Source organism: Cornus florida, unplaced genomic scaffold (assembly GCF_030987335.1).
Source record: "Cornus florida cultivar Cherokee Brave unplaced genomic scaffold, ASM3098733v1 CherokeeBrave_3.0.0_Hap2_Chr02, whole genome shotgun sequence".
Lineage (NCBI taxonomy): Eukaryota > Viridiplantae > Streptophyta > Magnoliopsida > Cornales > Cornaceae > Cornus > Cornus florida.
In genome coordinates, this window is record NW_026775572.1 from 65,443,721 (window position 1) to 65,468,856 (window position 25,136).

The 25,136-nt window shown below is 35.3% G+C and overlaps 1 protein-coding gene across 1 annotated transcript; it reads left to right on the plus strand.

Moving 5' to 3' along the window:
* Positions 1-13,133: 13,133 nt before the first annotated feature.
* On the plus strand, positions 13,134-25,014 carry LOC132296348 (uncharacterized). The gene is made up of 8 exons (XM_059794559.1): positions 13,134-13,296; positions 13,352-13,463; positions 17,402-20,753; positions 21,525-21,733; positions 21,853-21,946; positions 22,062-22,133; positions 22,430-22,540; positions 24,465-25,014. Exons 1-8 carry the CDS (start codon positions 13,134-13,136, stop codon positions 24,759-24,761), a joined length of 4,410 nt encoding a protein of 1,469 aa, XP_059650542.1. The 3' UTR covers positions 24,762-25,014.
* Positions 25,015-25,136: the final 122 nt, after the last annotated feature.

Here is a 25,136-nt window from a genome sequence, read left to right on the forward strand (position 1 = left end):
TTCTGGGCTTTTTTGAAGAAAAAAAAACACAAAGAAGAACTCCCAAAATCATGTTTTCTAGCCAACCATGCCAAAAGAAAACTTTTTTTTCATATGAAAACTCCAAAATGCCCTTATACTCAGTTTTTATAAAGAAAATGTAAAATGAGCCCATAGGAGGCTCAAATCACCAAAGAAAGGGTTTTGCTAGAAAGCGATCATGCACGCAGATGTAACTTACCTATTAGGACGTGCTACAATAATTCACGGTTTAAAAATACTGTCGATACAAAATATGACCTACCCAAACCCCAATGTGGGAAAAATGCCCTTCAAAGGCAAAAAATGTGAGAACCATACCTATATGCAATCAAAAGACCGTTTGGCCCTTGGCCATACTTTATGCATATTAAATGAGTCCTAGTGGAAGTGCTCGTGCACACTTTGCACCACCCGATTTGGAAATGAACTCTTAAAGGCTCGGAGTTTCCTGTTTTAGCCTTAAAATGCAATATATGAAACTAAAATGCAAAACCTAAAACAAAATGGTGTTTGGCCCTTGGGCACACCTCATATATGGTAAATTAATGCTAAAGCATGAATTTCATACACAATGCACACTCCGGTGCAAAAATGACATGTTAAAACCCTAGTTTTTCATATTATTCTCATTAAAGACAAATTTCAACATTTATGAATATACATAGATTTCAAAAGAACTTATCATATACATGAAATAAGTGTCAAAAGGTATGCTTAGGAACGTATTACAAGTTTCAAGGCAAAAATGACATTGTTATCCTAACTATGTGTTGCAACTTTAAAAGTAAAAAATCAAACATGTTAACACTTGCATGTAAACAAAAATGCACTTAAAAGAACTTTAATCCATCGAAACGACCTAGGGATGTTGTGCATCCCAAACCAAGGCATCCGTACCTAAAAATAACTCGATAACTTTGGGGTGAGTAAACAAGTTACTCGTAGGAAATGAGCTTGCATAGACCTAACTTTTTACAAGGTTTTCACATTAATATGAAAAAATTCAAAAGGATCATGCTACCTAACGTCTATGTCATAAGTGAGACTTAAGGATCATCCTAAGCTACTCATGCAATTAAAATGAACAACGGTATACAAAACGATATTAAAACACGATATACAACATATAAGCATATATTTACAAGTATACTAAATCATACTAAAACAAGTTGCACAACATCCAGGCATTCCTACACAAGTATACATTTAATACGAAAAACTCGTAAATCAAGTGCACAAACACAAGTATACTAAGCTAATAGGATTGCGCATAAGACAAGTATACACGGCACAAGTATACTAAATAAAATATACACACATGAAGTAAGTATACGAATTTAAGTACACTAAAAGAGATTCGAATACACAAACAAATACACTAATCCAGTATACTAAATGAGATCTAAATACACGAAGCAAGTATACGGTTCTAAGTATACTAAATAAGATCTAAATACATAAGGCAAGCACCAATTCACAAGCTACAAGTAATCCATGATTAGCTACTCGGAATTGAATGCGAAATCAAGTCAAATAGTGGAAAAACTAGGAATACTTGGTTACTGACCAAGCAATTTATTCCGGGCTATTACTCCACATGGTACTACCTAGTGCGCCATGTATAAGTGATTCTGGGCGATTACTCCCACAAGGTACTACCTAGGTGCACTTCATATGACTAAGGAGACCCTTGTCGCCGTACAAAAGTTCAAAACTTATGCAAAATCAATAAGTTAGACCAAACTTATATAAACTCAAATAATGTCTATGAATCAATTTACATGCACAAGTAAAGTTGAATCTACACAAACCATGTCCTAAAGTTCAAGTCTACAATGACCTTCACAATGTCGAATCTTCAATGTGCAATTCATTACTCGCTATGACAATTTCATTTCAATATCGAAAGCGTAATCTCATCCAAACGATCTCTAATTTATATACATGTTAAACAACATAGTATGGTCATTACACAAACCAACTCAAAAACTAAATTAGGTCATTGAATCAACAAAATATGATTTAATCAAAATATGGCAATTAAATCTCTAAACTCTAAAGTATCTCCAAATGGCTCCAAATTGGTATACACTAGTGAACAAGTCCTAGGCATTGCAATTATCAAGTTAAAAACTCATTCTAGTCAATGGAACCATTAATTAGATTTTAATTAATTCATTTAATTTAAAAGCTCTAGATTTCTAAACCTATCCAAATACTCTCAATTCAACATAGGTTAAAGAACATACCAGGACCTATATTAATATCACATTACAAGTTAATTTCATAATTGTTACAACTATGTGAATTAATCTTTCATAAAAAATAAATATTAAATAAAAGTTGCAATTCTTATTCGGATGCTCCCAATTTAATATATGTTGATAAACATACCAAGGCCTAATTTACTAGCATGCCACAATTTAATTCTAAGTTATATACCATCATGAGAATTAAATCTTAAACGCAGAAAATAATTAAATTAAATTCTAAACTTGAACAAAGGCATGCTCACAAGTTATATATACTTATAAAACAATCAATACAACTCAAAAATAAACCTATGACATCCCCTACCTCAATTTGAGATGAGAATCTCAAAAGCCACCAAAATGAAACCGCTCTGAATCTGACGATACTTTGGATTTTGTAGGGGACAACACAGTGAATATTAAACCCCAAGGAAGTCATACCAAAATCCTAACTTAGCTTCAAAACCGAACTCAAAAAATGGCTAAAACAGGATTCCAATCGGTTGGAATCGAAGGCCTCGCCAAGGCGAATATTAAACACTAAAGCACTACGGCGTTTCACTAAAGTTAGGAGGTTCAAAAGAGGAAAGAGAAGGTGGCAGCCCCTTGGGTTGCCATGGAATCTAGCCAAGAGAGGGGAGAGAGATGGAGAAATCTGATTTTTCATTTTAAAACCCCCTATTTATAGAAAAACTCAAAAAGTACCCCGAACAAGCCTTGCCGGGTCCAGAAAAGTGAAATTTGAGCAAAAGCGCTCAAACGGCAAAACTCCGTGAATGAAAAAGAACCAAAATGAAAAAAATGAATAATGAAATAAACAGCGTCAAAAACTGAGTCCCGAGCAGAAAGATATGCCCCAAACAAATTTGGCGCTAATTGGGGCCGAAAACCTGAAAACTGTAGGGATCAACCGCAAGACAATTCTAAGAGTACACGACTCGATGAAATGTGAAAATGAATCTCCTACGGGAATTCAAGCCCCAAGGAGACACTTAGCAATTAACTTTCATTAATTGCACAAAGCCCCTACACAAAAGGATAACTGCGCAAGTGACCCCAAATGAAAATATCTTCCAAAGATATTTTCTTAGAAACCCTTAAATCAAAATATCTTCAAAAGATATTTATGAAAAACGCCTCAAGAAATAAAAATGTTTCTGAAGAATCTCTTCATCCACGCTCCTACGGGGAAAAGAAACAACCGGCGAACTTTTCTCCAAAACGAAAGCTACGCCTTTCAAAGAAACCAACAAGAATGAAAGCACGTGGAGTCAAAAACCAACTCCGAGCATGAAGAGTGAGGGTACGCGAAAGGAAATTTCAACGAAAAAATTTAACTCGTAAAAATGGAAAAAAAGGAAAAGAAGGAAAATGACCGGATCATTACACAAAATATACAAAAGTCTATAAAATATACTTTATTGATACAAAAATAAACTAAAATATGCAATTAAGGACACTTGAATATGAAATATTCAGGGCTTATCAGTCTCATCAATATCTCACATGGAAAGAGGGTATAAAAAACTCATGCTACCAAATAATAGACATCAGAGAATAAAGAAAGAAGGAGACTATCTCTGTCAGGCTAGATAATTGTATGCCAGATAAAACTATCACACACATGGCTTCTTTTTTCTTTTTTTTATCTAAAACGAATCATTCCTTGAGAACCATATGTAATACGCCTTTAGGGGGCATTTGTCGCAACACCTACTGCGCCAGCCAAAATGGACAATGGAAAGCTCAAATGAAGACTACCATCACTCTGCCAGGCAAGGGTAGAGACTCCCAATTGAAAGGGTTTTCTGAGACATCCAAGATTCGCGAAAGAATGACTGGTGCTATTATAAAACAACTCCATTGGCGGCCACAAGTCCAAAGGCTCACATACAAAACCATTAACAATCATTCTGTTGGGTCTCGCCCAACACTACTTGGGTCTCACCCGAATCCACAGGTAAACACACACAGAACCAGCCCGTAATTCATACCCAACACTATTTGGGTCTCGCTTGAATCCACGCTCTCAAATTTCAAGTCAGTTTTCGCCTGTTTGTTGTGTTGGGTCACCGCGAACTCTCCAATCTCTTGCACTTCAGGGGATTTTGGATCCTTAATCAGAATCCAACCGCCGACCAGCCCAACCCGGCCGTAAATGGCAAAGACATCCAATAACAGGAAGGTAACGAAGAGAGAAAGAAAAAGGGAGAGAGATTTCAAAGTCATCTTGGAAGGGTATATAGAGAGAGATGGGGATTCGTGAAGAGTGAGAGATGCTTAGTTTGAGTATTTATAGCAGTAGTAGCACACGGAGACCTATCACTCAGGTGGAATTAAATTATGTAGGGTTAATTTCACTGACACCCCCTCAAATTTGGCCAAATATTACATAGAAATACTTTTCGAAAATTACTATCACTCACATTGTAAAAGTTTGGTCCGTTTTTCATTCACACCTCAAAAGTTACTTTTTAGATGTGTCAGACCACTTATTACATGTAAAAAGACATTATTGCCCCCTTTAACTTTGTGTTGACTTATTAAAATATTGTTTAATATATAAAATGACTTAACTATCCATAAAGACTATGGTAAGTACCCAAAATACCCATTGCCACTAGTCACACACACTTATAAATCACCACTATCACTGTCACCACCATGACCTGCACCACCACCAGTCACACATATATACATATACATAAATAAGAGAGAAAATTGGTTGACAATTATGAATCTTATATAAGTAAATACACATACATATATATAACATATAATATATATATATATATATATATATACACAGAGTAAAGTGAAGGTGGAGTCCTGGACACTGGAATTTAGCAGAAATGGCCAAGTCACCACCACCATTACATCATCTCTCCCTCACCATCAAGTTTCCAATAACTTCCAAAAATATGAAAAATAAAAAAATAAAAAATAAAAAGAAAAGAAAAAAAGATAAAAGATAAAATAAAAAATAAAAAAGAAAAAAAGAAAAGAAGAAGACAATCACAGAATTCAACTTATCAATGCTTATAGAAGGTTGGACAGTGACCCGATGGCGTCAACCCAGAGTCTCAACGCAACCACGTCCTTATTGCAATTATGGATTATTATTATTTTTAAAAAAAAAATGTAGCATTCAATTGAAACAAACCTAAACATTTACTGGAAAAATAATTTATTTTTTTTATTTTTGAAACCTAAATGATATCTATTCAGTTGTTTGAATTGGTCATTAAGAGGAACTTTATGAATAATTTTTTTTATTTTTGGAATTTTCCATAGCCAGCCATGCCTGAAAACAACGTTATTGATTAATACACTTGCTAACATTGTTGTTACTTTATCAGAGTTACTTACATGTAGACGTAATAATTGAATTATAAATTTCCTTCTAATGTGAATATAAAACTATGACGTTTTCAATTTTCAGCATTTTTCATTTTTCCGGTAATTTGTTGGTGCAAGGGTATTTCTGTCTTTTCACGTTTTGTGGTTGGGTCCATTTGCATTTTGTACATTTTAATTTATGTGGATTAAGCGGTATTTGTATGTGGTGCATTTTTGTGTGTGTGTGATGTAGAAATTGGAGTAAAAGAAAAAGGATAAGTCAAAGGATAGTGGTGGGACCCACCACTAACCCCATAAGTGGTTTAGAGACCACATTTGATTCACACACTTTCTCTCTCCCCGTAATCTTCTTCTTCTCTCAATTTCTTTTCACTTCATTTTTCTTCTCTTTGTCAACCAAAACTTTGATCCTTGATTCCATCTTCAATATTTAGTGATTTTAAGTGTTGTTTGAGCCAAAACGGAGAGCACAACGAGCTCTACGCGTGGGTAGCGATAATTTCAGATTTTATGCCTTTTTGGATTTTCGAATTTGGAGACCCATCTTAAGGGTTTCATGCAATTAAGAGGTAGGGGCTTTCTAATCCGCATATTCTTGCACTTTTGTGAGTCAATTACTTGAATTGTGTCTTAACATGCTTATTTGTGCTAATTATAGCTTAAACTAATTTGATTGTGTATAGGTGGTTATGTGAGGACATGTATTAAATGTATTATGTGGAAAGCATGCTTATGTAATGAATTTCTATGCTTAATTTGTCGTTTGCATGCTATGAATGATAGATGAAGGCATGCTTCGTTGTGTTAGGTGAAAATCCCTTATTGTTAAAGCATTAAAAGTATGAGACATGCATGTAAATCATTGGGTTGCATGATAGGTAATTTTTTGGATAAAGTAAAAGGGGATTTTCGGGAGAAAACTGTTTTGAATCGGTTTTGAGAAAACCCGGTCGCCGCGGGGGTACTAAAGGGCCGGAGTGTTAATATAACCTAGAGGGAACTAGTGAGTCGCCCTAGCGTGGTTGAGCTAGCTGGGCCCATAATGACACCGCAGGGGTACCAAGGGTCAGGGATACTAGCCAATCCTTCTCTCGTGTCGCTGCGGGGTCACCAAAGGGTAGGTTATATTAACAGTTTGAAAGTGATGGTTTTAAATGTGAAAATGGGGAGCGACATCGGCATGCATTGCACCCCATTGCATCATATTATTTATGTTAAGATTGGAAACCATGTTGTATTCTTCCTGACATTGTATGACCCTGATTTCCATGGTTCTATTCTTTGTTTTGGATTCACGAGGACTCAAGAGGTGCATCTTAGGCGCCACTTACTGAACAAATTGCTCACCCCACCATATTTAACATTTTTTTCAGGTCACGGCAAAGAATTGGCGAATGAAAATCCACCACAAGCTTGAGAGAACTTGAAGAGTATATTGGATGTAAATTTTGTAGAACTTGAACTCGTTTTGTAAGCATATGTAACAGATGTATTAAGTTCATTTGGTATGTAAAGGATAATGTAACTAGAAGCTTGAATCCACTTTGATGTAAGTTGTCCATGATGTAAAACATAAGTTTAAAACTCGTGTAATTAATTTCAATGAGGTTTTATGTGTTCATGTGTTGGTATCCTAGTCTGCGGCCGTTAAGTAACTCAGTTCTAGTGACTTATTTCGAGTTAGGACCATTGTAAAGTCTCCATTTCAGTTTCCCTTTCATTTCCTGTAATACCCCCAATTTAAAAGGACAGTCTTGGAATTTTATTATTTTATTTAATTGCATTTTTATTTAATTAATTGTTTTAATTACTTGTTAAATTGCTCGTTTTTGTGAATTAATTGTTTATTTTAAATTGTGTTTTGGGTTGTTTTATTATCTAAAGTGTATTCTTAAATTTTAGTATGTACGTGCTTATGTAGCTTTGTGATTTGAATGTCATTTAGCTGTTTCATTTTTAGTCACGGGTTTTAGCCGACTTAGGGATGGTTTTATATTAGAATTAGGATTGTGGTGTGAAGCCTATATATATACATATTATACGTTGGTTTAGGGTTACAAACAAAACCCTAGTCACCATAGTCACGTATGTGAAACAGAGAGATACACATAAAGCAACAGAGAGAGAATTCTAAGAGTTTAAAAGGGAGCTTTAAGGAGAAAAGAACGGGGTTGCTTCTGGGTTGAACCAAGAGCACCAGAGGAGTGGAACGGCAGTCTAGGACATTGTCAGAAACTTTAGAGACAGTGGATTATAATTTCAAAATCTGAAACTGCAGCCAAGTCTCTGTTCTTCTCTTTCCCGTTAATTCGTGTTCTGTGCATGCCTAGTTAAGACTCCAGGGGTTAATCAAAGATTAAAATAGATGAAACAAATGTTATGATTCATCCTGTATGCATGTTTTAGTTTCATCGTATTAATCTGTCTTGGTGTTGCTTAAAAGTATTAACTGAAATCTTGTTGTCGATTGTTTTCAAATCTGGTGTTAAATCTTATTATGATCGTATATCTATGTTGGAGGATTTGTCTAAGACATTAAACAAGCTCTAGAATAAGTACTTAAAATAGTGCTCAAATTCACCCAATTAATCTGTTGTGGGTTGCTTACAATTTCAGACTAAGTTTCTGTGATTAGTGTTTCTAAACCTATGTTCTATGTATGCTATCATTACATATCAGTGATTTAAAATTTATCTAGGACTGAGTTTGAACCTAGAACAAAGATTTAAAAACATCACAGAGGCTCCGTTAATCACCGGAGTTGGAGGAGAAGACACAGAAACAGTCGGCGGCATCTAAGAAGAGAACAGCAGGCTCCAAAGGAGGAGGAGCCGCCTCTTCCTAACCTTAGAGCCGGCTTCCTAAGGTGTGGAGCCAGCTCTACCTTGCTAGGAGCCAGCTCCTAAGGGGTTGGAGCCGACTATTGTTGAAGAAGAACAGGCTCTGCATTTTTCAAGAGCCTGCTCTCACCTACAGTCTTCCAGTTTTGTTTTTTGGGCACTGTTTGACTGCGTGGGGTGTTTTGATCAGTTTAAATTGGTTTAAAGGATAGGGATGACTACTGTAGACCTGTAAAAATAATGGTGAAACATTAGTTTGTAGTTGGATTAAGGGATGAAGCAATACAAAGTTAAAGAAAAACTAGGGTGTTGCTCACTATTTTGCTAGTTTTGTACACTGGAATTTAGCAGATTTTTATTATATGATTCAATGATATATATAATCATGTTTCCTTAGTGTTTTAAGTATGGTGATTTATTTATAATCAACTATACTTAGGTTGGACTTAATTGGTACTTAAATTGTATTAAATTGTATCAATTCATGGATCTTGTTGGAGGATGTAAATGTTTGCATATATTATAACAGTTTACAAGATTGGATATGGTTTTTAGGCCTTGTATTGAATGCTTAATATTTATGTATATGGATTCATATATCTTGTGCATAACTTGGAGTATGGTTGATAACTATTTAGTATTGTATTATCAACTATGTTAACTGGAGGATTGTATGTACCAGTATGGGACGGTGACATACTAGGTATGGATTAGTTCAAGTACTAAATCCTACCTAATTTAGAATGAGTTGGATTAACCATAACAAGGCTAAGTCCTACTTATATGGATATATATGAACCGGTATGGGACGATGTCATATTAGGGATGGCTTAGTTCAAAACACTAAGACCTACCTATATTGGGAATGGATTAGTTCAAAACATTAAGTCCTACCTAATTTGGATTAAGGTATGGATTAACCATAAAGGTTAAGTCCATCACCTACTTGTGTCATGTCAATCAAATAAATTGAATGACCTATTATGGTTTCAGGATGGATTTGTTATACATATATCAGACCACTATACAGATGGATGATATTTTGTATTAGGAGTACGGACTTTATATATTTATTATATGTGCCATGGTATGAGCTTGAATCTCAGGACCATGGTTAGGGCGCGTATATCGTCTAAGATGGGTAACTGGACATAGTTGTTGTTCCCTGGTAGGTCTAGGTACGCATGCCTACCTTCGGGTGCGTATTCGCATGTTGCCTTCTATTCAGGCTGAGACAAACCTACTGGACTAGCGAGCGTCTTATAGTGTGCACTATATATACATATATAGACTACTCTAGATATTGTTGAGTCTTTTTAGGATGTATCTGCGTATCGAATTACTGTTTGGATCGTAGTAGATCAGGACTTGCATGTGGGCCTGACTCACTCCTTTATTTTTCAGGTGCTCGGCAGTTCCAGAATTAGAGGTTGATCGTGCAGAGCAGATACAGATTTCCATTCCACCGACTACGTAGGACCACTCTCTATGTTTAGCTTTATGTTTTATTTCCAGTTCGAGACTTTTTATTAGGAATCCTCTAGAAGGATTCCCGAGTTGTATGGATCGGTGGTTTGGATTATCGGATTTAAAATATTTATAATATAAGGTTTTCTTTTAGTTTCTTTCAGCTTTTAATTTTATTTCTTAAATCATTTTTGTATTTTGTGTTCGATTTAAAATACTTTAATTATTCGATATCCCTCGAGTTTGGGCCTGGGCCTGATCAACCCGTGTCTCAGATCCGAGGGGTATCACATTTCCAATGTGCAGCAAAACAATTGCAGGATCAGGACTCGAAGGAGTCTCGAAATGGCTCATCGGTTGACCGAACTGTTTTCGGCTCTCGGGATCTCCTGTTTCGGTCAACCGAAATGGCTCATCGGTCGACCGAACCTTCTTCCAGCTCTCAGGATCTCACTTTTGGTCAACCGAAGAAGAGTATCGGTCGACCGGTTTGAAGGGCCTGCTTCGGCCGACCGAAGCTCTCCATCGGTTGACCGAAATGCACTGGTTGGTTTCACTTTGCTCTTCTCTCCCCGTTTATCCACTCTTGACTCTTGGGTTTGCTTGGAACCTTGAGAGAGCTTAGTTTTGATCCTAAATGTGTTGTTTTGACCCTAGAAATGATGAGTTTGACGTTGATGACCTCAGGTTCGAGTCAGGACCCGGCTAACGGTTCGAACCTTGGGGTTCGGGTCGTCACAAGAACAAGCCTCGATAGAGAATGAATTGGTAAGGTTCAAGCATGGAAAAACTTATTTCTATTATTTACAACTCTTATTTCAAGAAAATCAACCAGTTCTCTAATAATTTGGAATGGGAATAAAGTTTAATTTCAAAGAAATCAACCAGTTCTCTAATACTGAAAGATTTTGATTATGGGTTTTGTGCAAAGAAGTAATAAGAAATTAAAGGAAAGTTGGAACCAGATACAGAGATATAAGAAGTATTGCAGAAATTTACGAGATGGCCGTCAACGATTGCATGGTGAGAGCCAGAAAATCGCCGTCTACGATTTGAAGCTGTTAGCACCTTCGATCGTTCTCTCTTTGGATTTACCAATTCTTAAACCCAGAAAAGAGATTTGATTGGAATGATTCTGATGATCATATTGAGAGGAGGAGAAGAGGAACATGCGAGCTTAGTGAAACGTAGAGAGAGGTCCTTCAGCCAAATGGTCAAAAGAGAGAATGATATTCACATAAGTGGGGTAGATGGGTGTCAAAGGTAATTAATGAGGGGTAAAATTGTCTTTTAAGTTAGTTGATATTTTGATTTAAAATGAATTAAAATAATAGGTGTAAAATTGTCATTTATGATTTTTTGACGGTAAACTTAAGGGAAAAGTGATTTGGGGTCTAAGTGATCGTAATTTTCGAAAGATATTTCTGTATGATATTTGGCCAAACCTGAGGGGGTGTCAATGAAATTAACCCAATTATGTAAATGCCCTTCTTATTTCATTATATTTGTTGCGTTAACCAGTAACGATAAGTAATATTATTATTATTTTTTTGTGTGTGTGTTTAATTAGCTAACTAAATATATAAATATATATTCCTTAAAATACATTTATATTTAAATATAAATATAAAAACTCATTACTATATATATATATATATATAATTTATTAATTTATCCATTTGGTATTTTTAATTAGTTATAGAAATGTTGGATTTGGAAGAGTGTTTTTAGATGTTTGATGCAGACAAGTGACATGTCAGATCATAAGTGAGGCCAATAGTGTTTGGTTGTAAGATTGGTTCCACATTGGAACAAATTATTAGACAGGTCTTCTAAAGCCCACTTGATCAGACATGGTCAAATTGACCTATTTGGGGACCAAAGTCGGCTCTTATTTTCACTTACCTAATTTTATAGAATTAAAATTAATAAAGGTTTGCATTTCATTTTTATTTTTTTGGTATATAGAACGTATAATTATTTTATTTTATTTTAATAGAGAAACTATCTATTAAATTCTTAACTTGACAAAATTCCTCATGGTGTTAAAACCTGTCAAATATGAAGGTCAACTAATTGTTGCCGCAAGCAATTCTTATTGGTTAAGTCCGAATTTTCTATATGAGAGAGTCAAACACAAGACCTATGTATGGAACTCTTTTCTGAATCATTGGAGTTAGCCCGTGCAAGCTCATTTCAGACATATTTACTTAGGTGTCAAATGGTGGTTGGTTAGAACAAATAAGATTTAGATTAATCTTAATTATGCTCATGTCATAATCTACTACCTTATGGATAATTTTTTTAAATCAATTTGAACATTTTTATCAATTTATTATATTACAATGAAACCAAAAGTGAGAGACATTTGTGCCATGTTGAGATGAAATGGAAAATTTAGCCATTTCATAATTTTTATTCAATGTCCTAATTTTTTGGTTATATTTTCATTTTATAGCAAAGAGAATTTTTCACTATGTTATTAAATAGGTCTATAGATTACATGATTCTTCATTCATTTAATAAGTTATATACGAATTATGTTGCGTTACTAGTTTAATACACAAGTTGTGCTTGTATTAAACGCTATGACACTAATAATGAACGTGTTTGGTTCGACTTAATGCATAAGTTGCTAGATCTATTATATGGGATATTTCTACTGCTCGACTTAATGCATAAGTTCCTAGATCTATTATATGGGATATTTCTACTGCTATGGACATGCCCTGCAAGAAATCTTGGATCATCTCGAAGCTTGTTGGTTTAGTTGGTTATTGTTGTTGTTGTGCCTACTGTGATGTTTCTTCCTTTTCTCTTCCTAGCAGCAGGTTCTTGGAAATGGTATTTATTTATTTGGGTTAAGTGTAAAAAATTCGTAATATATAGACTTTGTGTAAAATTAATTCTTACTTTTTTTAAATGTGTATGTTAATAATAACACCCATTTCTCTCTCCTCCCCCTCTCTCTCTCTCTCTCCCCGATCTGTCACAAGATTCCGCAACCCCTTTTCTTAAAAGAATCTAAGGTTTCGGCGTAGAGGGGGGTTTTACCCTGTTGACCTTCAATCTCCAAGGGCAAAGCTGAGTTCTGTATCATTGAGGAAGTTGACAGCACAGAGCTTTGAGACGAAGGAAGGCTAAGGATCAATTCAATAAACAGATAAATTAAAATTATGTTAGGGTAAACACAATGGAATACCCTATGTGTGATTGTGGGTGGGGAAGAGGCGGCGGCCATAGTAGGGAGGAGGCGGCATGGGCGGTGGGAGGAGGCGGTGGCCATGGTGGAGAGGAGGCGACATCTTCATTTCTGTTATTTGGTGGCATCAATTCGGCGTCAAATTGGTTGTTTGGTTAAATACAAAGAAAATATTTAGAATTTGTTAAAAGAAGTGAATGATCTTAAAGGTTTGAGAGACAGGATCCAAGCAGCTATCAACAGAGCCAAGGACAATGGGATGACTATTGAGAAGGATGCTGAGAAGTGGCTGGAGGAAGTGCAGCAGTCGTTGATGACTGTGTATATATATCTTAAATATAAATATATATATATTTGTTTTTTTTTTTTTGATAAATAGTGGCGACAATGTGTGTCTTATATTGTAGGGGCTGTTTGGTTTGGTTTTTATTATATCCAGTTTTAGGTTTCTTTGGTTTAACTTATCTCATTTTATACAAATTGAGGTTTATTTTATTCTTGTCCCAAACAAACACAATTCTACATAAATTGGACAAAATGGTCATTTTACATGGCCTGTATTTATAATTATTAATTTATTCAACTGAAGTGAGGATATTGTTGTCATTTTATATCACACATGAATTTATTTGCATCAAATTGATAATATATGGGATATTTTTACCACACAGGAACCTTATACACTATATCGATAGTAAATGAGTATTTTTTGAACTTAACCCTTATTTGTTTATTTATTTTTGCTTTTGGATGTCCCATAAGACGATGTTCCTTCCTTTATCATTGTTTTTTGGTGCTTGGTTACATAAGCGACCAAGGAATCGCCTAGGACTTCCAATTTGTTTGAAAAAAAAAAAAAAAAACACTAGGCCAAGGGACTAGGGCCTTTCGTATTTAGAACATTTTGCCTAGGGCCTCCCAAAATGATGGGCTTATTGGGATTGGTTACATAACTATACATTTTCACCCTAGTATATATAGTTATATCCCATTCCATTTCCGTACTCTCGTTGTTTGAATGCCAAGTTTAAAATAATGGGGTTATTCAATTTTCATAAGATGTCAATACATTGAATGAATGAATAAAATTAGAAATTCTATGGACAGAGCTAGAGCCAGGATGTAAGGTAAGAAGGGACAGAAATGAATTTTAGAGGGTAAAAGTGCAATTTTTTTAGTAATTGTAGGGGGCCAAATGTAATATTTCATGGGTGGTATAGAAACAATCTTGAATTGGATAGAAATTGCAGTCCAAAACAATCGTTGCATGAATTGGCTAATAAGTTCAATAAGAACCGGTAAATCCTTTCCACCAACAATTGGGATGAATTGGCTAATAAATTTAATAAGTTTAATTCTTTGCAATCCAATCTTGAATTTAGTTCCCTGTGGCAAAAAATTTCTCAACAAGGAACCATGTAGAGTTGCATTGCTGCACAATTGGGATGGATTGCAGCACCAGATTGTAATTTTTTTTTTTTTCCTGGTCAAATCTTGTTATCATAATAATTTTTTTTTATATACATAATTACTGAAAATATATATATATATATATCTTTGTTATCCTGTTTTTTCTTTGGTGCCCGTTTTTTATACACAAATTCTTTTCTTTCTTCATCTTCTTCTTCTTCTGTTTTTTTTTTTTTTTGTCTGTCTGTCTGAACCTTCTCTCATCTGCCTACAGGGCAACCGACTAGCTAAATTCTTTCATTTTTGTTTCCTTTAATGAAGGTCTACTTTGGTCATTTCATTTTAATTATATTTAATGGTAATGAAAAGAATGTGTAAGTTTCTTTAAATAGAGTAAAGAAATGCAAATTAACTAATTGCTGTCGGATTAGATCATAAGACTATAATTAAAAGTGGGACAATACTTAAGTCTTGCCTTATCAGGACAATTTTATTCCTAGAGCTAAGTTGGCCCAATAAGGGATTGACACCTCTATTCAATTCTAAATAATACAAAGAATAGGTTATACCGATTTACTTAGAGCTAGACCCGACATATCATTCATTTTCTTTTTGTTTCTCACTCCTATCTTCATTTTTTTTTTTTTTTTTGTTTCTCTCAGATCATACTCTCGTGTCCATAGGTCTTACCCTCACCACAAACTGCAGAATTTGTAAAATAGCAATGAAGGTGCTAAAAATGTAAGAGATATATATATATATATATATATATATATATATATATATATATATATATATTCGGTTTATGCATTACAAGGAATTCCTATTCTTTCCTTGAAGATTAGAATTTGAAGAAAAAGCCTATTCACTTTACCTTTCTTTTGTTTCACTTTTTAAATGATTTTTTTTTTTTTTTTTGGAATGAAGAAGTGATGATCGGATAAGCTATAGAAAGGATAAGCTATAGAACATTTCTTCCCTTATGCTAAAGAGCATATATATATATATATATATAACATAATTGAATGAAACTTCACTCTAATACTATCAATACATTTTTTATTTAATCAAAATAAAGAATAAGATTTAGGAAAAAAATAAGAAGAATATCCTTTTTTTTATTTATATATGGAAAACGAACCTAAATAAGTATGAGAGGAAAAGGAAACAAACAAAAGCCTTTGTTTTAGAAAGGAAAGAAACCCAAGATTTGAACACAATTAAACTTGAATTAAGCTCGTTTTGAACAAAAATTCAACAAAACTTGATTTATGCTCTTTAAAAGAAGAAAGAACAATTTGCATTGAAAAATATAATGTTTGAAAATATATACCTGCTTCAAGAATGTGAATCAAGAGGAAAAAAAAAAAATTGAATCAATCCTTGCTAAGACCATAACACTGTCTGAAATCAAGGGATTGAGCGATGTTTCCGAATATATATATATATATCTTACATTTTTTAGCACCTCCATTGGTATTTTACAAATTCTACAATATGTGGCGAGGGTAAGACCTATGGACATGGGAGTATGACGTGAGAGAAACAAAAAAGAAATGAAGATAGGAGAAAGAAACAAAAAGGAAATGAATGATATGTCCGTCCAGCCCTAAGTAAATGGGTAAAACCCATTCTTTGTATTTTTTAGAATTAAATAGAGATGTCAATCTCTTATTGGGTCAACTCAGCTTGCAGGACTAAAATTGTCCTGATAAGGCAAGACTCAAGCATTGTCTTGAGTATACTTTTTCCTACTCACCAGAGAGCATGACGGGGCAGTTAAACATTACTGTATGTGTATATATATATATATATATATATATAAAGAGCGGTGGACGTATTACTATCTCTAATTGCCCGCTTGATGTTGCTGCTTTTTAATTTGAAATTTTTAGTCACGCAGAATATATATATATATATAGCACGTGTCCGTAGCTATTGGAGTGACTAAAAGAGATTTTAATTTGAAAAATGATTTTGGATATGTGGAACCCAAAAAAATAAACAATTCTTTTTTTTTTTTTTTTTTTTTTTTTTTTTTTTTTTTTTTTAGTTTGGCATACCTTTTAGTCAAATCTAAATAGGAAGAGTCTGTTAGGGAAAAAAATATTAATAAGAAGTGTTTCGTTTTTTTTTTTTCCCCATTTGACATCTTAATGAATAATGACAATATACACTTTTTTTTTTACTGTTCTAAAATTAAAATAAATAAATAATAAGTAATTACTATAAATTACAACAATGTCTTACAACCCTGAGTTTATAACTAAATCGCTTACACAAGCATCACTCAAAAAAATTAGTTGAATTAATGGATGTCACTAGATATACGTGATAAGAAGAGTAGTGATTTTCATTAAATTATCTATTTTTAGTAATATTATCCAAAGGTTCATGTTTTAAGTCCAAGTTGATAAATATAGACAATAGAGCGACATATACGGCTTCGTCAGTGGCCAAACAAATTACTTATAGAAAGGAAAACCGTAGAAAACATTTGTGCGCATTTGGAGACAGATAAATCAGAGAAACGCAAAAAGAGGTGTTCACATTTTGGTGTTAACATAAAGTGTAAGAAATCTTCCTTTCACATACATTTTTGGGTCTCTGTGTGTGTGTGTGTTTTTTTTTTTTTCTTGATCTGGTTGTCCTCTAATGGTGTGAATTGTTCTTTTTTGGTACTTCTCTCTCTAAATTACTTTTTGGGTGTTTTGTTTTTGGATACTTTGTTAATGTTTACTTGTAATGAAGGGTTCTTTTCTCATCTTTATCTCTATCACACACACATACATACACACAACAGCTCGCAGAGAGACGGATTATGATGCATTTGCCTGGTTTTCATGCAGGGCGATGGGAAGAAAAAGGAGGAATGTTACCGGTTTACGCGTTGGCAGGACGCCTAATCCTGTCAAGGCGAACTTTAATGATGTCTCCGATGATACAACAGCTCATGTTTCTCCCAGAATTTCAAGAGAGAGCATTGAAGCAAATGAATACGAAGCCGAGGCTCATGCCACAGAGGGATCTTTTGCTGAAGAATTGCACGAAAAACAGGATGTACCAGGCATACGAAGCACCAACAGTGATGTTGGTCTACCTGAGGGGAGATTCTTGAAACCTAAAGTTCAGAAGTCGAGCGATAACGAATCGAGCTCACCTAATAAACATGCATCAGGGTTTTCTTCAACTGAAAACATTCAAACAGACCACACTATTTCACAACCATATGCTTTTGAAAGTGAGGAGCAGGTTTCAATCGAAACTCATCCTGAAGCTGAGAAGTCAAGCGATAACGAATCAAGCTCACCTAATAAACATGCATCAGGGTTTTCTTCAACTGAAAACATTCAAATAGACCACACTATTTCACAGCCATATGCTTTTGAAAGTGAGGAGCAGGTTTCAATCGAAACTCATCCTGAAGCTCAGAAGTCGAGCAATAACGAATCAAGCTCACCTAATAAACATGCATCAGTGTTTTCTCCAGCTGAAAACATTCAAACAGACCACACTATTTCACGGCCATATGCTCTTCAAAGTGAGAAGCAGGTTTCAATCGAAGATCATCCTAAAGCTCAAAAGTTGAGCGATAATGAATCAAGCTCGCCAGTTAAACCTGTATCAGAGTTTTCTTCTACTGAAAACATTCAGATAGGCCACATTGTTTCACAACCGACAATTGAGAATGAGGGGTCAACTGTAACTCATCCAGGAGTACAGAAGTTGAACGATAACAAATTAAGCTCACCTGTAAAAGCTGCATTAGGGTTTTCTTCTACTGAAAGTATTGAAACAGAACTCACTGTTTCACAGCCATCTAATCTTGCAACTGAGAAGCAGGTTTCAACCGAAACTCATCTTCAAGCTCAGATGTCAAACGATAACAAAGCAAGCTCGCCTGTTAAACCTGAATCAGGATTTTCTTCTATTGGAAACATTGAAACAAAGCACACTGTTCCACAACCATCAACCGTAACTCATTCCGAAGTTCAGAAGTTGAGCGATGACAATTCAACCTCACTTGTTAAAAATTCATCAAGGTTTTCTTCGGCTGAATACATTCAAGCAGACCACACAGCTTCACAACTACCAGCTTTTGTAACTGAGAAACCGGTTTCAAGCGTAACTCATCCCAAAGTTCATAACTCAAGCGATAGCAAATCAAGCTCACCTAATAAACCTGCATCAGGGTTTTCTTCTATTGAAAACATACAAACAGACAACACTGTTTCACAACCATTTGCTCTTGCAACTGAGAATAAGCTTTCAAATGTAACTCATCTCGAAGCTCAGAAGTCAAGCGATAAAAAATCAAGCTCGCCTATTAAACCTGAATCAGGATTTTCTTCTATTGGAAACATTCAAAGAGAGCAAACTGTTTCACAGCCATCTGCTCTTGCAACTGAGAAGCTACTTTCAACTGTAACTCATCCCAAAATCGAGCAGTCAAGCAATAACAAATCAACCTTTTCGGCTGAGAACATTCAAACAGACCACACAGCTTCACAACCATCAGCTTTTGTAACTGAGAAGCAGGTTTCAAGCCTAAGTAGTCCCGAAGTTCATGAATCAAGTGAAAACAAATCAAGCTCACCTATTAAGCTGGCATCTGAGTTTTCTTCTGTTGGAAACATACAAAAAGAAGACAATGTTTCACAGCCATCTGCTCTTACAACTGAGAAGAAGGTTTCAACCTTAACTCATCCCGAAGTTCAGAAGTCAAGCGATAATAAATCAAGCTCACCAATTAAACCTGCATCAGGGTTTTCTTCTACTGAAACAAACCACACTGTTTCACAGCCGTCTAATCTTGAAACTGAGAAAGTTTCAACCGTTACAAGTCCGGGAGTTCAGAATTCAAGCAATAACAAATTAAGCTCGCCTGTTAAACCTGCATCAGGGTTTTCTTCTGCTGAAAACATTCAAAGTGACAGCACTATTTCACAGCCATCTGCTATTGCAACCAAGGAGCAAGTTTCCGCCGTAACTCGCCCAGAAGATAATAACTCAAGTGAAAACAAATCAAGCTCACCTGTTAAACCTGCATCAAGGTTTTCTTCTACAGAAAATAATCAAATAGACCACAATGTTTCACATCCATCTGCTCTTGCAACTGAGAATCAAGTTTCAACTTTAACTCGTCCTGAAGTTCAGAAGTCAAGCGATAACAAATCAAGCTCTCCTGTTCAACCTACATCAGAATTTTCTCCTACTGAAAATATTCAGGCAGACCACAATGTTTCACAGCCTTCTGCTCATACAACAGAGAAGCAGGTTGCAACTGTTACTCGTTCTGAAGATCAGAACTTAAGTGATGATAAATCAAGCTCACCTGTTAAACTTGCATCAGGGTTTTCTGCTGCTGAAAACATCCAAACAGACCACAATGGTTCACATCCATCTGCTCTTGCAACTGAGAAGCAGGTTTCAGCCCTTACTCATCCCGAAGTACAGAAGTCAACCGATAATAAATCAAGCTCACCTGTTGAACCTACATCAGGGTTTCCTTCTACTAAAAACATTCAAACAGACAAATCAAGCTCACCTGTTAAACTTGCATCAGGGTTTTCTTCTAGCGGAAGCATTCAAACAGACCACATTGTTTCGCAACCATCTGATTTTGCAATTGAGAAGCAGGTTTCAACCGTAAGTCGTCCTAAAGTTCAGAAGTCAAGTGATAACAAATCAAGCTCGCCTGGTAAACCTAAACCAGCATTATCTTCTCCTAAAAACATTCAAACAGACCACACTATTTCACAGCCATCTGATCTTGCAACTAAGAAGCCAGTTGCAACCTTAACTCATCCTGAAGTTCAGAAATCAAGAGATAACAAATCAAGCTCACCTGTTAAACTTGCATCAGGGGCTTCTTCTCCTAAAAACATTCGAACAGAACACACGGTTTCACAGCCATCTACTCTTACAACTGAGAAGCAAGTTTCAACCATAACTCGTCCTGAAGTTCAGAAGTCGAGCGATAACAAATCAAGCTCCCCTGTTAAACCAGCATCAGGGTTTTCTTCTGCCGGAAACATTCAAACAAACTATGCAATTTCACAACCATCTTCTCCTGCAACTAAGAAGCAGGTTTCAGCTGAAACTAGTCCTGTCGGGGTTGAAACTACCATTGAGACCGGTGGAAACTGTTCATCAAATGCTAAAATTTTGCACTCTCCCAACACTGCAAAGATTTCACAGGTAAATTAATTTGATAATGGTTATATGTGATTAGATGACATCACTTTCTACTCTTCAATCTATATATTGAGTAAATAATTGCCCCCCTCCCCCCACCAAAAAAAAAAAAACCAAAGGTTCCTGTTCCCAAGTTGTGTGGGTGTTCAGAAAAGGAAAGCCTCGAATTCTTTTAAAAGCAAAACTACCACGGGAAAACATGACATTGGTTTTGAGTATATAGCTTTGATTTATCTTTTCATTATGTTTGTGTTCAGTTTTATTTTTTTATTTTTTATTTTACACAGTACATGTGAATTTTTTAAGTTACACAGTAATCTGCACATACATTGATGCTCATTTGCATTTTCTAGCATTATTAATCATCAAATACAGAATGGTTGAATGGGCTGAACAAATTGTGCTTGTTTCACCTACAACTTGGTGTATTGCATTGAGGTGTCTAACTTAACCCATAAATTTGTTTCAAAAAAAAGTAAAGGAATTTGGTAACTGTTATGGTTCAGCTGCCCAAAACAAACCATTCCAGCCAATAGCTCTTTCCTTGCACGTAAGTCCTATTTTTCTTTTCTCCTGAAATCCTCAAGCTCTCTTCTCCCAAAGGGGAGGTTGAGTGTTCAAGCCTCGTAATGAGCAATATGTTGTGGATGTTTATGCACTTGCTTGAACTTTCCAGGAATATATATATATATATAGATATAGCAATATCAGAGAACGAGGAATTTGTAGATTTTGAGATCATGCTAATATGGAGAATTTTGCACTTTGTCCCAGCCAAACTCTCCTCCGGTGTCAAGGAAGCCCCTGCAATTTGATGTGAAGAAGCATATGGATGAAGAAGATAACGCATCAACGAGGAAGCCCCTGCAATCTGATGTCAAGAAGCATACTGATGAAGAAGATAACGCGTCTACGAGGAAACCCCTGCAATCTGATGTCAAGAAGCATACAGATGAAGAAGATAACACGTCTACAGCATCCTCGTATCCTCTACTGCAGTCTAAATTTAATACTTTATTTTTTTTTCATATGTAATTCAGTTAATGTCCACTATCATTAATGTTACTATCTTGGAATAAGAACAACCCTTAGCCTTGCCTAGTGCTGGAGCATCTTCCCATTCAGCAAAATCGAAGACAACTGTTGCAGTCGCTCCGGTATTTAGATGCGTAGAACGTGCAGAGAAACGCAAGGAGGTATTTACTTAATTGATCTTTGAATCGAACTGCATTTTGTCAAATTGTTTTCCAGTCAATAGCTTTTGTTGAAACGCTACATGTGATTTTTTTCCATGATTTCTCCTTTTACTAGTATTACTCGAAGTTAGAAGAAAAGCGTCAGGCTCTGGAAGCAGAGAAAATGGAAGTTGAAGCTAAGATAAAGGTGCATTACTTCCTTGTGTGGATTTATGCTCCCATTTGTTGGATTTTTTAGAAAATATTTTTTTTTATTTTTTGGTGTTTGGTTGTCGTAAAATATTTATGAAGATTTTGGCAAGTTATTTTACACACCCCACCCGATGACTCGACCTCGACCGAAGAAAATATTTTATATCAAAACAAACGGAGCCTTATTGTATTACTTTCTCCATGTGTTACTATTTTGCATCACAATTTTGTCTTGATAGGCCATTAGCAACATAACCCTCTCATTCCTTTTATGCTCATTGCTACTTTCAGGAGGCCGAAGAAGCAGCTATAAAGCAGCTCAGAAAGAACTTGGTGGTCAAAGCAAATCCAATGCCCAGTTTTTACCGTAAAGGACCTCCACCCAAGGTTGAACTAAAGAAGGTACTTTGTTCAGACTTCTCCAATATATATATTTTTTTTTCCTAGTTGGTACTCACACACACATGTCGAGGCTTGAACCCTTGACCTCCCTTTGAAAAATAAGAGCCTGATACCGCTAGATCACTGGCCCATTAGTGATTTCTCCAATATTTATTTATGAGTCTTATGTATGTTTAAAAATCTTATATCGATGTTAGGAATAATTAGGAATGATGAAGAATTAATAATTAAAGAATTAGGGAGAAATTAGGTTATTAAAGAAAAAAACAAGAGAAAGAATACTTGGGTGGTATGAACATATACAGAGCCAACCTATAGATGCACCAGTGGAGGAGATGATTGATTTGCAAAGAAGGTAAAAAAAAATCCAAACAGGTCTACCAAAATTAATATGGACTGATGAAAAATGATTTTAAAAAATTAAATTTAGTAAGAGAAATGGCTTATGATAGACAAAATTGGAAAAAGAGAATCCATATTGCCGACTCCGTTTGTATACATACATATACATATATATATATATATATATATATATATATATATATATATCTTCTTCTTCTTCTTCTACTCTCTCTCTCTCTTGTGCGCGTCTGTCCATGGTTATATGGTTTCCTGAGCAGCCTCTTGAAGAAGTCTAGATTCTAAAATTTATTTTGTAAATTCGTAGTTTGCGTAGATTGATATAAAAAATGGAATTATGAACAAAGAGAGAAATTCAAGGAGCATAGAAGACATGATTAGAAAGCAAAATGCAAATCACCTGAAATCTTCCGTAGGTAATAATCTCAGTCCTAGCTTTGTGTCTCCACAGCAACAACCATATCTTGAGTTTCAACTGTGTTTCCACAACAAGCATAAGGGTTTCAATTAGTTATTAGTCTCAATTGTGTTTCCACAGCAACAAACATATGGATTTGAATCAATTTGCAACGACTGAAAGGTTTTAGAGGCTGAGGAAGAGACTTGTAGAAATGTGTGAGAGAATATCATTGTAGGGTTGGTCCCACTTATTTTTGAAAACTCCTCTTAACTAACTGTTATATTGATTTTCATTGGTTGGACATATCAATAACCTGGTATGCCCGGCCCACCCAATATCTACTCCATTGATTGTAGGAGCTATTTGAGCATTGATATAATAGAATATTGATAGGAATGATTCAAGGATTGATTTTAGGAATCCTTCATCAATATATTTTGCATATTCATCACGTGTTTGTGTTCTTTTACCGTAAATAAAAGTGGTCATTTTAAACAAAATTAAGAGAATATAATGTAAGAGATGTAACCCTCATTGGGCTTTGTGTACCGTAGATGTATGTAGTAGTGGCTAAAGTCTGAACCACGTTATATTCATGCTTAGTTTCTCTCTTCAATAGTATTTTTCTTAACAACACGGGTGTGGAGAAAATGTTTGGGGGCTAGGGAAAGATAGTAGGGTATTAATGTGCTGGATCAAACATATATAACTCACATTGTCTGTGGAAACTTGAACCCTCTATAGCCTTTGATGGTTTTTCTCATTTGCCTAGGAAAATGATAGTCCGGCCTACAAATAGACCGATTTGTTAAAGCCTATCTTTAACAAATCGGTCTATTTGTAGGCCGAAGTATCATAATAATTCTGCCTACATATACACCTGCATAATAAATTAAAAAACATAGGTTAAATAAATACATATCTTAGTGTCTGTATTTCTCTAAACCCGAATCTTCCCTAGTGATGATTTTCTGTTCGTACGGTTGGTGATGTTCACCACTTTCAAAGGTGAATTTTACCAACGAAATTTTTACCATTGAAAGTGATAAACTTCACAAACAGCACGAGACAGCGAAAAGCTAAAGTACAGCAGTACACAATTTTCTGTTCTTTACCTGCAACTTTCGTTAGACAATGAAACTTACTTGGTCAGTTGGATGCCAGCCGCCACTGACTCGTGCCAAATCACCAAAACTGAGCCGGAAAAAGAGCTTTGGCGATGCATCTTGCTCGTCTCAGGATGAGAAGACTGTGGGCACCCGGGCAAATCGCCAGAGCTTAAGCAGTCAGGAAGATAGCAATATTAGCACCAGCACTACCAGAAATGAGGATCAGAACAATGGAAGGAATAGTAATGCCGTTCGCAGAGTTAAGGACAGCTCGAAACAGGTGAAAGAACCAACCGAAACAAGCCCACATAAAATAACAGAGCAGAGGACTTCCCACATCACTGTGAACTAGCTTTTGAAAAACGGTAACTGTCTTGAATTTTCCTTCTTGTTGATTTTTTGAAGGAGTATATCTAATATCTTAATTGTAAATTTTGTGTAACCTGTATAGAATTTTTGAAGGGTATACCTAATACCTTAACTGTATATTTTTTGTAACCTGTAAGTTGAGTTCTTATATGATGTTATATACCTACCAAAAAGAACATTTTTCCCCCCTAATTGTGATTTGTGTTAAACAAAAGAAGAAATAGAGTACAAGGCTAAAAAGTGAGAGCATTCCCTCACAATACAATACTGAGAACAACTCCATTTCCAGTAGGAACAAAGGCAAAAACATGATCAAATTACAATCCATTCCAGTCGGCTAAATTTGAACGAAGAAATG